Here is a 15718-nt window from a genome sequence, read left to right as displayed (position 1 = left end):
ATTTTTGCTACAAACAGTCCCACAAATTTTTTGCTACAAAAACCACCACAACTGCCCATGCCTAACTGCTCTCTCATGTCCTGCTGAGTATCCATGTGCTACTGTAGGAACAGATATTTCTTGGTAATAACTAAAAACATGAGTTCTAGAGAAAATAACAGTTTTGTCCAGGAGAGATATGGTGTTATTTTTTAGGTGCATGCATCCATGGGTAGACCTTGATCCTAGGTCACACGACTATACCCTAACCATTGATAAAAACAAAAGACTGTAGATGTGGATGTTCTGCAAGATAATTTATTATTATTTGTTCACAATAAAAACATAAAAATACAAATAAAAGTCGTGAGTTTGTAGTACACTTGTGATTGTCCTATCGGACCCTACACGGTCCCTGTTTCGGCAAAACCGCCTCCCTCAGGGGTCCAGATGATGTAGATAAAAGTATGAACTAAAAACAATGTACGTATCTGAGCAGAAAAATGAAAACGGCTTGAAAGAAGCAGAGTAGCACTATTTTTGTTTTTCTGCTCAAAGACACATACATTATTTTTAGTTCATACATCATCTGGACCCCTGAGGAAGGCGGTTTCGCCAAAACACAGACCGTGTAGGGTCCAGTAGGACAATCACACGTGTACTACAAACTCAGACTTTTATTTGTATTTTTATGTTTTTATTGTGAAGAGCGAATAATAAATTATCTTCCAGAACATCCACATCCACAGTCTTTTTTTGTTTTTATCATTGGATTGCTTTTACTGTGGAACATTGGGTCTTCTTTTTGTTTTTTTGTGTTGTATCGTAACCACTACCTAGCAGTTCAAAACTATTGGTATACTTGGCAAATCCTGGATGAATGAATTGGCAATCCCTGCTTCTGCACATGCATGGGGAGACTCTAAAATAAGAAAAGCCTTTCATATCTCCTTATAACATTTCATAAACACACATGCCCACAACAAAAGACTCAGAGCAGAATTGTGCTTAAAGTTGTATTGTGGGTCTTGGTGGTAACATGTACTTGAATGGAGCAATAAGAGAGCAAGGAAAAGGGTATACATTTAAATGTGGAGAAAGGCAAGAGTCTATGTGACATTAGGATGTTAAAACATGCTTGCGTTTGTCTGCTGTAGGTCAGAGAACAGTTCCATGCAGCTGGATTTATGACTGATGTTGATCTGGACCCAGGCTGCACACTGAACAAGAAGATCAGAAATGCTCAGCTGGCCCAGTATAACTTCATTCTAGGTAACAAAACCAAAGATGCACCTAATCTTTGGAGCAGTCATCTTTTAAAAATGTCATTTATTTTTTCAGAATCTCTGTCTTTTGTTTTTCCAGTAAAGTAAAACCTTGGTTTGCGAGCATAATTTGTTCCGGAAACATGCTTGTAATCCAAAACACTCATATATCAAAGCAAATTTCCCCATAAGAAATAATGGAAACTCGGACGATTCGTTCCCCATCCAAAAACTTTAATACAAAATACTGTACTGTATAAAGTAAAAATATATTAACCTGCACTTTACTTTAGAAAAGAATCATAGCTGGTGTGAGGGAGACGAGAGAGAGGGAGAGGATGAGGGTTATTGTGTAGAACGACTTTCACTATGACGTGACACACCTATTGCAAGACCTCGCTCATTTAGAACAGTCACTACACTACCGCAGTGTCAGAGAGAAAAGAACCATTGGCTCAGTTGTCATGCGTATATACATTAAAAAAGAGGACAAATCCTTCTTTAGGTATATCAGTGATAGGAAAAGGAACACAGACGGTATAGTACGCCTTAGACAATCGGACGGAAACTACGCGATGGCGGATTCAGAAAAAGCAGAACTACTAAATGAATATTTCTGCTCAGTCTTCACCTGCGAAGCACCGGGACACGGACCACAGTTGATGATAAAACAAGACGTGGATGACCCGTTTCAGAATTTTGAGTTCACACCTGGGGACGTCTACAACGAACTGGCAAGGCTAAAGGTAAACAAGGCCATGGGACCGGACAATTTACACCCAAGAGTGCTCAGAGAATTGAGAGATGTTCTGGCGGAACCGTTGGCAGTGCTCTTCAATCTCTCACTAAGTACGGGGAAAGTTCAGTTGGACTGGAAAACAGCCAACGTCGTTCCTCTACATAAAAAGGGTTGCAAGGCTGAGGCTGCGAACTATAGACCGGTAAGCCTCACCTCAATAGTGTGCAAACTCATGGAAATACTAATTAAATATAAATTAGATACGATCCTGAATGAGGGAAATCTCCGGGATCCCAGCCAACATGGATTCACCAAGGGTAGGTCATGCCAGTCCAATCTAATCAGCTTCTTTGACTGGGTAACAAGAAGACTGGACTCAGGAGAGTCCTTGGACGTCGTGTACCTGGACTTCAGCAAAGCGTTTGACAGCGTCCCACACCGCAGGCTGCTGAACAAGATGAAATCGATGGGATTAGGAGAGACTCTAACTGCATGGGTTAAAGATTGGCTTAGTGGCAGACTTCAGAGGGTGGTGGTTAACGGTACCCTCTCTAAAATGTCGGAGGTGACTAGCGGAGTGCCACAGGGTTCAGTCCTGGGCCCACTCCTCTTCAACATATTCATTGGGGATCTGACTCAAGGGCTTCAAGGCAAGGTAACCTTATTCGCTGATGACGCCAAACTATGCAATATAGTAAACGGCTATAATCTACAGGATGCTATGGAGCAAGACCTGCGTACTTTAGAAAGTTGGTCCTTGATCTGGCAGCTGGGCTTCAACGCCAAGAAATGTAAGGTCATGCATCTCGGTAACGGAAATCCTTGCAGAACCTACACCCTGAATGGAGAAACTTTAACCAGGACTACGGCAGAACGAGACTTAGGAGTAATTATCAGTGCTGACATGAAAGCAGCCACTCAAGTGGAGAAGGCTTCATCTAAAGCACGGCAGATGATAGGTTGTATCAAGAGAAGCTTCGTCAACAGGAAACCTGAAGTTATGATGCCATTGTACAGAGCCATGGTGAGACCTCATCTGGAATACTGTGTGCAATTCTGGAGGCCACATTACCGTAAGGATGTGCTCAGAATTGAATCGGTTCAGCGGATGGCCACCAGGATGGTCTCGGGGCTAAAGGATCTCCTGTACGAAGAAAGACTGAGCAAATTGCAGCTCTACACTCTCGAAGAGCGTAGGGAGAGGGGAGACATGATTGAGACATTTAAGTACATCACGGGACGGGTCGAGGTGGAAGATGATATCTTTCTTCTCAAGGGACCCTCGACCACAAGAGGACATCCGCTCAAACTCAAGGGAGGGAAGTTTCGTGGAGACGCCAGGAAGTACTTCTTCACGGAGAGAGTGATTGAGCATTGGAACAAGCTTCCAGTGCAGGTGGTCGAGGCACGCAGCATCCCAGACTTCAAGAACAAATGGGATACCTATGTGGGATCCCTACGAGGTCATGCCAAGGGATAGGGTCACTAGGACTTGGATGAGCGGGTCAGTAGAGTGACAGTATAATTACAATTATACTTTAGGGGGTCAGTGGTCTTAAGAGGGTGGGTAAATAGTGTGGGCAGACTTGATGGGCTATAGCCCTTATCTGCCGTCATCTTTCTATGTTTCTACTGTACGTACTCGTATTGCAAGACCTTGCTCGTTTATCAAGTTAAAATATTTTTCTCATCTTGCAAAATACTCGCACCAAGTTACTCGCAATCCAAGGTTTTACTGTACTTATTAAGAATAAAGAAAATCTAATGTAATAAATGAAGCTTTCAGGTTTATAGGGCAGAAGACACTACAGGGATTCAAAGAAGGTTTGGATAAATTCCTGAAGGATAAGGGGATTCAGGGGTACGGACAGAAGTAGTGATAGGTTATAGGATGAGGCAGGGACCACTTGACAGGTCATGGACCTGATGGGCCGCCGCGGGTGCGGACTGCTGGGCGCGATGGATCTCTGGTCTGACCCAGTGGAGGCAACTTCTTATGTTCTTATGTCTTCCTCTTGTAGATGCTGAGAACTTCTTATAAGAAGCATCTTTTATGCTCTTAAAGTCTTAAAATTAGATCAAATTTTCATTCTTGGTCCAATGAAAAGTATTATAACCATAAATTTGGTCTACTTCAAGACAAATGTTCTTTTAAGACATTTTGTTTGGTGATTAATATTGTTACCAGATCAGAAATTTTTGGCCCAGAAGTTCCTTTTCTGGGCTTCTAGATTAGCAATATTGGAAGGGCTGATATCTTGTTATGATGACATGAGCTTTCTTTTTTATCTATCTGGACCATAGCTAGTATTTTTACTTTTTAAAATATTCTTTCAGGCACATGTATATCCTTAGTCTGGCCTTTGGGTGTCACTATTGGACAATATTTCGGCCTCCTCATCTCCCAGGTTATACAGTGATGTGAAAGTGTTTACCTTCACCTTTATTTCCTCTGTTTTTGCATATACAGTATGTCGTACTGAATGGTTCTGATCTTTAAACAAAATGTAGTATTAGACAAAGGGAACCTGAGTAAACACAGAACATGAATTTTAAATTACTTCATTTATTCAAGAAACAAAGTTGCTCAACACTCATATCACCAATATGAAAAAGTAACTGCCCCTTAATAATGGTTGCACCAACTTTAGCAGCAATAATTGCAACCAAATGCGTCCTATAATTTTATATCAGTCTCTCACGTCACATGAGGAGTTTTAGCCCATGCACCTTTGCAGAACTGCTTTAATTCAGACATATTTGTAGGTTTTTGTGCATGAACTGCTCATTTCAGGTCCTTCCATAGCGACAATGTTGGGTTCATAGCAGGACTTTAAAATTTTAATTTTGCTTCTCAGCCATTTGGATGCATACTTGTTAAGAACATAAGAATTGCCGCTGTTGGGTCAGACCATCTGCGCATGCTCAAGGCCTTCTAGCTCTCGTTCTCTCCGAGATCTCTGGAGAGACGAGAGCCAGAAGGCCTTGAGCATGCGCAGATGCTCAAAGCCCAGGCAAGAGGCGGGATCTTTCCTTAACTAGCACCTGCAAGCAGCAGATGGGATAAGGAGCTTGTTTTGGTGGGCGGGCGGGCGGATGCCGCTTCCAGTATGGGGAAGCGATGGGGTTCTTGCAGGGGTCGTTCGCAGGCGGGGAATGCGATGCCGGTTCGAGCCGGGGGGTGCACATTTAGCAGGACAGTGCTCGTTTTGCGAGTTAAGGTTTGCGGGAGTGTTTTGCTCGTCTTGCAAAACACTCGCAAACCGGGTTACTCGCAAACCGAGGTTCCACTGTAATAGGCTTTCAGCATTCTTTTGAATTTCTTAAGGGAAGTCTCAGTAACAATGTCAATTGATAACTTATCCAAACATGGATTGCCACGACACTGAAACATGATTCACAGGTACAAGCCAGATAATATATCAGGTAGGATGAAATAAGTAACAGATTTTGTTGTGAAGATGAAAGAGCATGGGAGGGCTTGTAAGGAAGTTGAATATTAAAGAGAAAGAGGGGCATACCAGAACAGACTTGGTGGACTATTACAAGAGTCCCGGTATGAGATTGGTAGCCAATGATCTTCACATCATAATAGAGTGAGTCTGTCAAATTTCTTGACTTCAAAGAGTAGATTCACAGAGATATTTTGGATGGTCTGAAGTCATCATCTTTGGGATGATTTTATTCGATGAAATAAAGAATTGCAATAGTGAGTTCAGTAATAGATGTAAGGCACCCCAGATCATTGCTTTGCTGTGTAACCCAACTACACTTCAGCTTATGGAGAGATAACTGGACATTCTCTTTAAAAATTTTCTAGTACAGTGCAGAATTCACGGTTGCTTTAAAAAATGGCAAATATTTCTGGTCCTGAGGCAGTAAAGCATACCTTCACCATCACTACCACCCACAAAAAAAACAATAAAAAAAACTGAGACTAATACAAAACACCGCCGTTCGCCTAATTTTCGGACTAAGAAAAAGTGACCACATCAGCCCCTACTATAAAAAGCTGCATTGGTTACCGATAGAAGCGTGAATATTATTCAAATTTGCTTGCACCTGTTTCAAGCAAGCCTGGGGACTAGCACCTTCTTACCTACAAACTCACTTCATCCTACACAACCCCACCCGAACAACCAGAAACAAAAACATCTTTGCATACCCAAAGATTACAGGCTGCAGATATAAATCATTCCTGGACAGAACCTTTAAGTTCCAAGCGAACAGACAGCAAGTTTGGCTGAAAAACTACATAAACGAACCCAATCTGACATACAGCGCATTCCGAAAATCGATCAAAACCGCCCTTTTCGCCAAATTCATTGACTAAAACTGTCGCCTCCCTCACTAGGACTTCCCCCCTGTAAATGCCTTTTTTTTTTCTCTCAAGAAGCTCCTTTCATGTATTCAGGTATTCTCTACCCATAGAACTCCAATTAATACGTAAGTTTCCCTTTTAGATTATTGTTTAGTATTCAGACTCATTGTATGGTATTGTACTTAGACTTATTGTATTGTATTGTATTTAGACTCATTGTAATGTATTGTATTGTATTGTTATTTAGACTCATTGTACGGTATTGTAAGTAGACTTATTGTATTGTATTAAGACCTTTTGTTATTCGCTGAATGTCCAGCCTTCATACAATGTAAACCGCCTAGAAGTCGCCTGACTATGGCGGTATAGAAAAATAAAGTTATTATTATTATTATTATCAATGTTTGATTATTGGTATGATGATCTTACCATGGAATGCTGTATTTGCTTTACACCAGGTATAAAATGGTCTGTGTTGTCCAAAGATTTCCATTTTTGATTCATCTGTCCTTAGAACATTATCCCAAAAGGCTTGGGGATCATCCAGGTGTATTTTGGCAAGAAGAAACCTAGAAAATGAAGATGGATGAAGACCATTTGGCCTATCCAGTCTGTTCATTTGTGCCATCTACTATCTCTTCATCACTCCTAGAGATCTTATGCACTTGTCTCAAGCTTTCTTGAATTCAGATACAGGTTTCACAAATAATTACACTTTCCATGAAGTATTTCTTCTGGTTACTTCTGAGTCAATCCCCTTTCACCTTCATCCAATGCCTTCTCATTCCAGAGCTTCCTTTCAATTATTTTTCTAACAAAATTGTTCTATGTACAATTGCTTATTGCACTTTGATAGTTTGGAAAATCAATAAAGTTTTTTTTTTTTAAGAGACTCTCTTCCGGTGCATATATGCCACATAGATGTTTAAACGTCTCTATCATATCTTCCCTCTTTACTGAAATATTTAAGTCTGTCCCCCCCTACACTTTATGATGAAGACCACTGACCATTTTAGTAGCTACCTTCTGGACCAACTCCACCTGTTTATATCTTTTTGAAGGTGCAGTCTCCAGAATTATACACAGTATTCTAAATGAGGTCTCACCAGAGTCTTACATAGGGGCATCATCACCTCCTTTTTCCTCCTGGCCTTTCCTCTTTCTATGCATCCAAACATCCTTCTAGCTTTCACTATCACTTTTTTTTTTTTTTTACTTGTTTGGCCACTTGTTTGGCCACCTTGTTTGGCCACCTTGAGTGGGTCTTGGTCACACCCAAGACCCACTCCTCTTTCGTGCATAAAAGTTCTTCATCTCCTAAACTGTACTGTTCCCTTGGGGTTTTGCAGCTCAAATGCATGGCCCTACATTATTTAGTATTAATTCTCTGAGGACAAGCAGGACAGTGGTATACTTGCGTATGGATGATGTCATCCTGACAAAGCTTGGTGAGGAATCTGCCAAGCACTCTAGAACTTTACAAGGCTTTTAGCAGTGGCCCCACTGTGCATGCACATGTGAGGTACCCTCAGTCTTGTTTTCTCCATGGAGCTAGGAGGTTACGTTCTCTTGATCTCCTCCGTATGTTTTTTTTTTTTTAAATTCATTCATTCAGTTTTTTAGCCCGTCTTCCCAAAGGAACTCAGAATGGGTTACAAATCAGGTACTCAAGCATTTTCCCTATCTCACCGTCTGGATGATGGAGGATTAAGTGACTTGCCCAGGGTCACAAGGAGCAGCACGGGGTTTGAACTCACAACCGCAGGGTGCTGAGGCTGTAGCTCTAACCACTACACCACACTCTCCTCTTTAACCAGTTTTTAGTTTTGTTTTGTTTTTAACATTCCCCAGAAGACTAGTAGTGGCTTCAGAAGATACACCCATTTCAATCGGGTGATATCTACTCACACAATTGAGGTCTGGGATGCTTTGGGCTTGACCATGACCCATCTGTGTTCTCTGTTTAAAAATGCAGAAAAGAACACTGAAATGCATCAGACTTACCAGAAGTAACTTTTTGGATCTCCCAGGACACCATCGAACACTGGGAGTGCACTGAAATTGAGGTGGTTTCTACCTTCTTTGACATCAGGCACCACTAGCAGACCCCGGGACCAATCCGCATCATACCCAACACAGAGGATATGTGTGGATTTAACGTTGTCCTGATCAGCACCAAGGAACCCTGATGTCAAGCATCAGATGAAGGCCAAGAAGCATCGGCATTGGTTCCCTTCGATTCACAGTGTCATTGACATTTCCAGCACCTGAAAAGTTTTGGTGCTGAGAGGACTGCTCCCTCTCTATTCTGGTGCCATCACATCAGCTCCCCTTGCAGCCGGGATCCCGCTTCTGATCTGGCTCTGACAACTTAGCAGGCAGTCATCCTGCCCAGCCTCAGGGGGATAACTGTCTGCCTTCCCCAGACTCATCTGAGGGCTTTTTTGATAATCTAATGGGCTAGGGTGAGAGCAGTCATCCTGTCAGGAATCAAAGAAGAACCCCTTGAAGGGGAAATCTTGCTGGCTGAGGATGCTACAGTAGTTTGTAATTTCCAGAGGGATGAGCTGGTGTCATTTATCTCAGATCCTTTTGGTGCTGAAAATCTCAGACTGGCCAACAGAAGGGCAGAACTGTGGAGGCTCCATTACCTGAGGGCAACAGGAAGCTATCTATGGAGTGATCCCTGCCCTTGTGTCCATGTCCTGCAGATCAATGTTGGTATATTTACTTTGTTGTAAAGCATATGAGGTTATGACAGAAGCGTAGCTGGATACCTTTTTAAACAAAGGGAAAAAGAAGGAACTTGTTTCCTCACTGGTTCAGCTGGCAGTATTTTTGTGATTCTATTGTTTCTTTGAGAAGAGATATTAGTGATCTGCTTTAGAATTATTGTCTGGCTGTGGACTGCATAGTTCCTTATATAGGGTGATGTCATCAAACCAGTGGTTCTAAATTTCCATATGCTAGCAGGAGAGCATAAATTATGTTCTGTACTGGTGTGCAAGACTAATTTTTCCATATTGGTCCAATTAGTTGGGTTAGCTATAAAGTAGTCCTACTGGTACTTTTTCTAATTTTGGTTGTTTGTTTCCTCAGTTTTTCTTTCAGTTCTCTGGATTAGCATTTCATGTTTTGAGAAATGCATTTTCCATCCTGCATCAAGAGGTCTTATCCATTCAAACTATCATTAAGAGTAATTTTATTACTGCCCGCACAGGTGAAAATTTACGGGTAAAAGTTATCCCAGGAAAAGTATATCCACATACAGTAAAATCTCAGATATCCGGCACCCACAGGGATTGGTGGAATCCGGATAACTGTTTTCTTGTTTGATTGAGAGTGCCATGTTAGAACACAGATCTCAAATGTCTTCTCCCAAAGCACCAGCGTGGCAGTGGTCCTGAGCTGCAAAGCCCTCCTCCCTCAAGTCCCAAAGTGACAGAAGCAGGTGGCAGTCCTGAGCCACGAATCCCCCTGGCTCCCTCCCTCCCTTCTTTACCTGAAGTGCAGCCGGTCACCATGAAGCAGCCTCAAAAAAGGCTGCCCGCAACCAGCCCCAGCGTTGCCACAGGCCGCGAGCAGCCTGTTTTGATGCTGCCTCCTGCTGACCGACTGCACTTTGGGTAAGGAAGGGAGGGAGCCAGGGGGGTTCATGGCTCAGGACCACCGCCTGCTCCTGCCACTTCACGGTTTGAGGGAAGGAGGAGGGCTTTGCGGCTCAGGACCGCTACCACCCTGCTGTTTCGTGGTGGAAAGAAGGGGGGTTTGTGTATAAGCTGCTTGAGGGAGGGAGGGAGGATTTGCAGCTCAGGACCAGGGCTGTGAAGTCGGTAGATAAATCCTTCGACTCTGACTCCTCAGTTTCTGGTACCCACGACTCCAGGTACCCAAAATAGTCTCCGACTCCTCAACTCCGACTCAGCCCTGCTGAGGACACTGCTGCACTGGTGCTTCGGGTTGGGAGGGAGGTGGGGTTCCAGTCTCAGTCTGCTGCCACTTCTAGTTCTTTGGGGCTTGAGGGAGGAAGGGGGTTTGTGGCTCAGCATCGCTGCCGCTGGTGCTTCGGGGGACATTTTTTTTTTCCCACTGGCGATTATTTCTTTTGCTAAGATTGTGGCTCCCTTCTTACGGCTTGCATACTTTTTCCTTATAGGCTCTTTCCTTATGGCGTGTAAGCAGTTCTCCTTCTCTTAAACTGTATGCATGTACTTATTGTATCTATTGCATGTATTTTGCTGCATGTACTACTTCATGTACTTATGCATGTCCTTATTCCTTGTACTTATTGTACTTTGTTCTCTTTGTACATGTTGCATGTATTTATTTTGCTCCCTTCACTTAAATTGTAGACTTATAACCAGCATGTTACTTTTTATAATTGCTTTGCTCTTTTTGTTGTCAACCTCAACTGCACTGTTTGTACTGAATCTATCTGCTGTGAACCGCCTAGAACTCCCTGGGTATGGTGGTATACAAAAAGCACAGTTACTTACCGTAACAGGTGTTATCCAGGGACAGCAGGCAGATATTCTTAACGCATGGGTGACGTCACCGACGGAGCCCCGGTACGGACATTTTTCACTAGAAAGTTCTAGTTGGCCGCACCGCGCATGCGCGAGTGCCTTCCCGCCCGACGGAGGAGTGCGTGGTCCCCAGTTAAGATAAGCCAGCTAAGAAGCCAACCCGGGGAGGTGGGTGGGTCGTAAGAATATCTGCCTGCTGTCCCTGGATAACACCTGTTACGGTAAGTAACTGTGCTTTATCCCAGGACAAGCAGGCAGCATATTCTTAACGCATGGGTGACCTCTAAGCTAACAGAGAGGGAGGAGGGATGGTTGGCCATTAGGAAAATAAATTGTGTAACACAGATTGGCCGAAGTGCCCATCCCGTCTGGAGAAGGTATCCAGACAGTAGTGAGTAGTGAATGTGTGAACTGAGGACCAAGTGGCCGCCTTGCAGATTTCCTTGATGGGCGTGGAACGGAGGAAAGCCACAGAAGCAGCCATAGCTCTGACCCTGTGGGCCGTGACAGCACCTTCCAGTGAGAGACCGGCCCGAGCATAACAGAACGCAATGCAGGCAGCAAGCCAGTTGGAAAGCGTCCGTTTGGAGACAGGATGACCTAGACGGTTAGGGTCGAAGGACAAAAGGAGCTGAGGAGATGAGCGGTGAGCCCTGGTACGGTCAAGGTAGTAAGCAAGGGCACGCTTACAGTCCAGCGTGTGCAATGCCTGTTCCCCAGGATGAGAATGGGGCTTAGGGAAAAAGACAGGCAACACAATGGACTGGTTGAGGTGAAATTCCGAGACCACCTTGGGAAGGAATTTAGGATGGGTATGCAGAACCACCTTGTCATGGTGAAAAACAGTGAAAGGTGGGTCGGCGACCAGTGCATGCAGCTCACTAACCCTCCTGGCAGAGGGATGGCAATGAGGAAAAGCACCTTCCATGTAAGAAATTTGAGTGAAGTTGTGGCAAGAGGCTCAAACGGAGGTTTCATGAGTGCTGATAAAACCACATTCAGGTCCCAGACGACTGGAGGAGGCTTCAGAGGTGGTTTGACATTGAAGAGGCCTCTCATGAACCGGGAAACCAGGGGATGAGCCGTAAGAGGTTTTCCGAGGATAGGCTCATGGAACGCAGTGATGGCACTGAGGTGGACTCTGATGGAGGTCGACTTGAGGCCAGCGTCGGAGAGAGAGAGCAAATAGTCCAGTACGGTTTCCACCGCCAATGAGGTGGGATCGTGATGATGAAGCAGACACCAAGAGGAGAACCGGGTCCACTTCTGATGGTAACATTGGAGGGTGGCCGGTTTCCTGGAGGCATCCAGAATGCGACGGACAGGCTGAGATAGATTCTCTGGAGAGGTCAGCCCGAGAGAAACCAAGCTGTCAGGTGGAGCGACTGATGCTGTTGAGTAAGTAGAGTAGGAAACACAGGAAGAGGAATGGGCTCCCTGGAGCTGAGCTGGAGCAGGAGGGAGAACCAGTGTTGGCGAGGCCATCGAGGGGGGATGAGAATCATGGTGGCTTTGTCCCTGCGGAGTTTGAATAACGTCCGCAACATCAGAGGTAGAGGAGGAAAGGCATAGAAGAACCGATCCGTCCAGTTGAGCAGGAATGCATCCAGGGCCAGACGATGAGGAGAGAAGAGTCTGGAACAGAAAAGGGGCAGCTGATGGTTGTGAGGAGCTGCAAAGAGGTCCACCTGAGGAGTGCCCCACTGAGCAAAGATGGAGCGGAGTGTGGGAGGATCCAGAGTCCACTCGTGAGGTTGAAGGATGCGGCTGAGATTGTCGGCCAGGGAGTTCTGTTCGCCCTGGATATAGACAGCCTTGAGGAAGAGACTGCGGGCCATGGCCCAGGTCCAGATGCGGATGGCCTCCTGACAGAGGAGGGGAGATCCGGTGCCGCCTTGCTTGTTTATGTAGTACATGGCGATTTGGTTGTCTGTGCACAGGAGAAGAACCTGAGGGTAGAGAAGGTGCTGGAAGGCCTTGAGGGCATAGAACATGGCCCTGAGTTCCAGGAAATTGATGTGATGTTGACGTTCCTGAGGGGTCCAGAGTCCCTGAGTGCGAAGGTCTCCCAGGTGAGCTCCCCATGCATAGGGGGAGGCATCTGTGGTTATGATCATGGAGTGAGGGGGTAGATGAAAGAGTAGACCCCTGGAAAGATTGGAGGAGTTCAACCACCATTGAAGAGATTGCTGAAGAGACGATGTCACAGAGATGGGATGAGAAAGAGGATCCGTGGTCTGTGACCATTGGTTGGCTAGAGTCCACTGAGGTGTCCTGAGGTGGAGTCGTGCCAGAGGAAGCACATGGACCGTCGAGGCCATGTGGCCCAGGAGGACCATCATCTGCCGAGCTGGAATGGAGTGACGGAGGAGCACCTGACGGCAGAGGTGGAGCAGAGTTCGTTGGCGGTCGGAGGGGAGAAACGCCCTCATCAGAGTGGTGTCGAGAATGGTGCCCTTCCTGGTCCCGAGGAGGATCGACCTCAGAGCGGGTCTGTACCACAGGATGAGAACGGGGTGGTTGAGCCGAGAGGACTGGCATGGAAGTGATGAGTGGCACCGAGGGAGTGGACACCGGTGGGATGGTGCGAGGCTCGGGCCGATCTGGTACCGAAAGAAGTGGTGCCAAGAGGGTCGGTAACAGGTGCTGGAGTTGTTGCTGCAGCTGTTCCTGCAATTTGTCATGGAGTATGGCCGCGATGCGGTCATCCCGGGGTGGCACCGGGACCGCTTTTTTCTTTTTCGGTTCCATAGGTGCTGCTCCACGCCCCGGCGATGAGGAGGCCGATGACGAGGCACTCACCGAGATCGGGGCGGAGCGTTTGCGGGGTCAGCGTGAGGCCGGGAGGACCGGCGTCGCCACTGTGGCAGGCGAGCGCTCAAGGGAGATGGAAGGCTTCTTAGCCGGCTTACCTGGTGCCAGCGACCCCGAGGAAGGATCGGGCGTCGTCGAGGTGGTCGGTGCCGTCTTTTGCGGTACCGTCGACATCGCGGCAGGTTCCATAGCAGATCCGGTACCGAAAAGGATGTTCTGCTGGATCTGCCGATTTTTTAAGGTGCGTTTCTTAAGAGTGGCACAGCGAGTGCAGGTGTCAGCCCGATGCTCTGGACCCAAACACTGTAGGCACCAATTGTGTGGGTCAGTGAGGGAGATCGGGCGTGCACACCGCTGGCACTTCTTAAAGCCCGGTTGAGGGGGCATGAAGGGAAACACGGCCTCCGCAAAATCAAAACCGGAGGCCTGTATGGTGACAACAGGCCCCGCTGGGGCCGGTTTCAAAAAATAGAGAAAATCGAGAGATTTTTTTTTTTTTTTTTAATCGAATAAAAAAGAGAACCCGAAGTGGGAAAAAGAGAAAAAACGAGAAAAAAGCGCGAGCGGGAAGGCAAAAAGGATGTTTTCAACGGCCGTTGAAACCACATGCGTCTTCTTCGCTCCGCGGAAACGAAGAAACTGGGGACCACGCACTCCTCCGTCGGGCGGGAAGGCACTCGCGCATGTGCGGTGCGGCCAACTAGAACTTTCTAGTGAAAAATGTCCGTACCGAGGCTCCGTCGGTGACGTCACCCATGCGTTAAGAATATGCTGCCTGCTTGTCCTGGGATAATAAAAATTATTATTATTATTAACTGAGATTCTACTGTAGTTACAGTGCATACATACTTCTGAAAATGCAAAAATTTGTCTTCATTTCTAAACCCACTCCTGGAGCATCTCCCCTGTGATGGATAACAGATTGGTTACCCGCCCAAAGGGCAGGGAAGCTTAGAAAAAGCCCATTTCTGCTTATAGGACACTGTTTTCTCCATGAAAATGGCTTTTAAAAGTTACTCTTTATGACTTACAGTGCAAACATTGGATTGATTCATTTTTCTTCCAAATTTGTTTTATTTAGTTGTTGGAGAAAAGGAGAAAAACAGTGAAACAGTAAACATCCGTACAAGAGATAACAAGGTGCATGGGGAACATGCTGTATCGGAAACTATTAAAAGACTTCTGCAGTTGAAAACATCTCGTTCAAAACATTCAGAAGAGGAATTCTGAAAAATATATGCTGTAATTTAAAAGACAATAATAATTGTGTACAATCTGATTTTAGTTTTATCTGGATATGTGTATTCATAATGCCTTCCATTACAGAGCAACATATGAGTGCTGTGATTGAATGACAGATGACAGAAGTGTGTGTGTTTTTGTTTTTGTTTTTTTAACTCTTATGAAGTAAACTTTTGATTTTGAGTGAGTTAAAAATATTCAAATGTAGTCAGAATCTGGTACATGAATGAGGCTCTCCATGAGTTGGAAAGGGGAGTGGGGGGGGGGTTTCAAATAATGTATTCATTGATTCTGTTTCTCTTCTTGCATAGTGTAAAGTACAAAGACAAGTTGTTTGTATCTCACACCCCAGACAAAGAGCAAAAAACCTAAACTATTCTTCCACATAATCTCCTTGCTAGCTTGCATTTGCGGACAATATTGCCTGATTTAGTTTTCTGATGTATATTAGTATGGGCTGTTTAAAATAGTTGGGACATGATTGAGACATTTAAATACATCACAGGACGTATCGAGGTGGAAGATGATATCTTCTTTCTCAAAGGACCCTCGGCCACAAGAGGGCATCCGCTCAAACTCAGGGGCGGGAAATTTCATGGCGACATCAGGAAGTATTTCTTCACAGAAAGAGTGGTTGACCGTTGGAATAAGCTTCCGGTGCAGGTGATCGAGGCCAGCAGTGTGCTGGACTTTAAGAATAAATGGGATGCCTATGTGGGATCCCTACGAGGGTCGATCTGAAGAATTGGTCACTAGGTATAGACTTAAGAGGATGGGTCAGTAGAGTGGGCAGACTTGATGGGCTATAGCCCTTTCCTGCTGTCATCTTTCT

General features: G+C 45.2%; 1 protein-coding gene across 2 annotated transcripts in view; it reads left to right on the top strand.

Annotated features, from left to right (window-relative positions):
- Positions 1-14923, top strand: part of TARS1 (threonyl-tRNA synthetase 1) — a 143705-nt gene extending 128782 nt beyond the window's left edge. For both annotated transcript variants that reach the window (XM_033933234.1, XM_033933225.1), the window contains exons 18-19: positions 1137-1251; positions 14726-14923. In XM_033933234.1, coding sequence (XP_033789125.1) covers positions 1137-1251; positions 14726-14874 — 264 coding nt within the window. In that variant the 3' untranslated portion in view covers positions 14875-14923. The remainder of the gene's footprint in view (positions 1-1136; positions 1252-14725) is intronic.
- The last annotated feature ends 795 nt before the right edge of the window (positions 14924-15718 follow it).

This window comes from Geotrypetes seraphini, chromosome 1 (genome assembly GCF_902459505.1).
Source record: "Geotrypetes seraphini chromosome 1, aGeoSer1.1, whole genome shotgun sequence".
In the NCBI taxonomy this organism is placed as follows: Eukaryota; Metazoa; Chordata; class Amphibia; order Gymnophiona; family Dermophiidae; genus Geotrypetes; species Geotrypetes seraphini.
The sequence above is the reverse complement of the archived record's forward strand: the minus strand, read 5'-3'. Positions and strand labels throughout refer to the sequence as shown.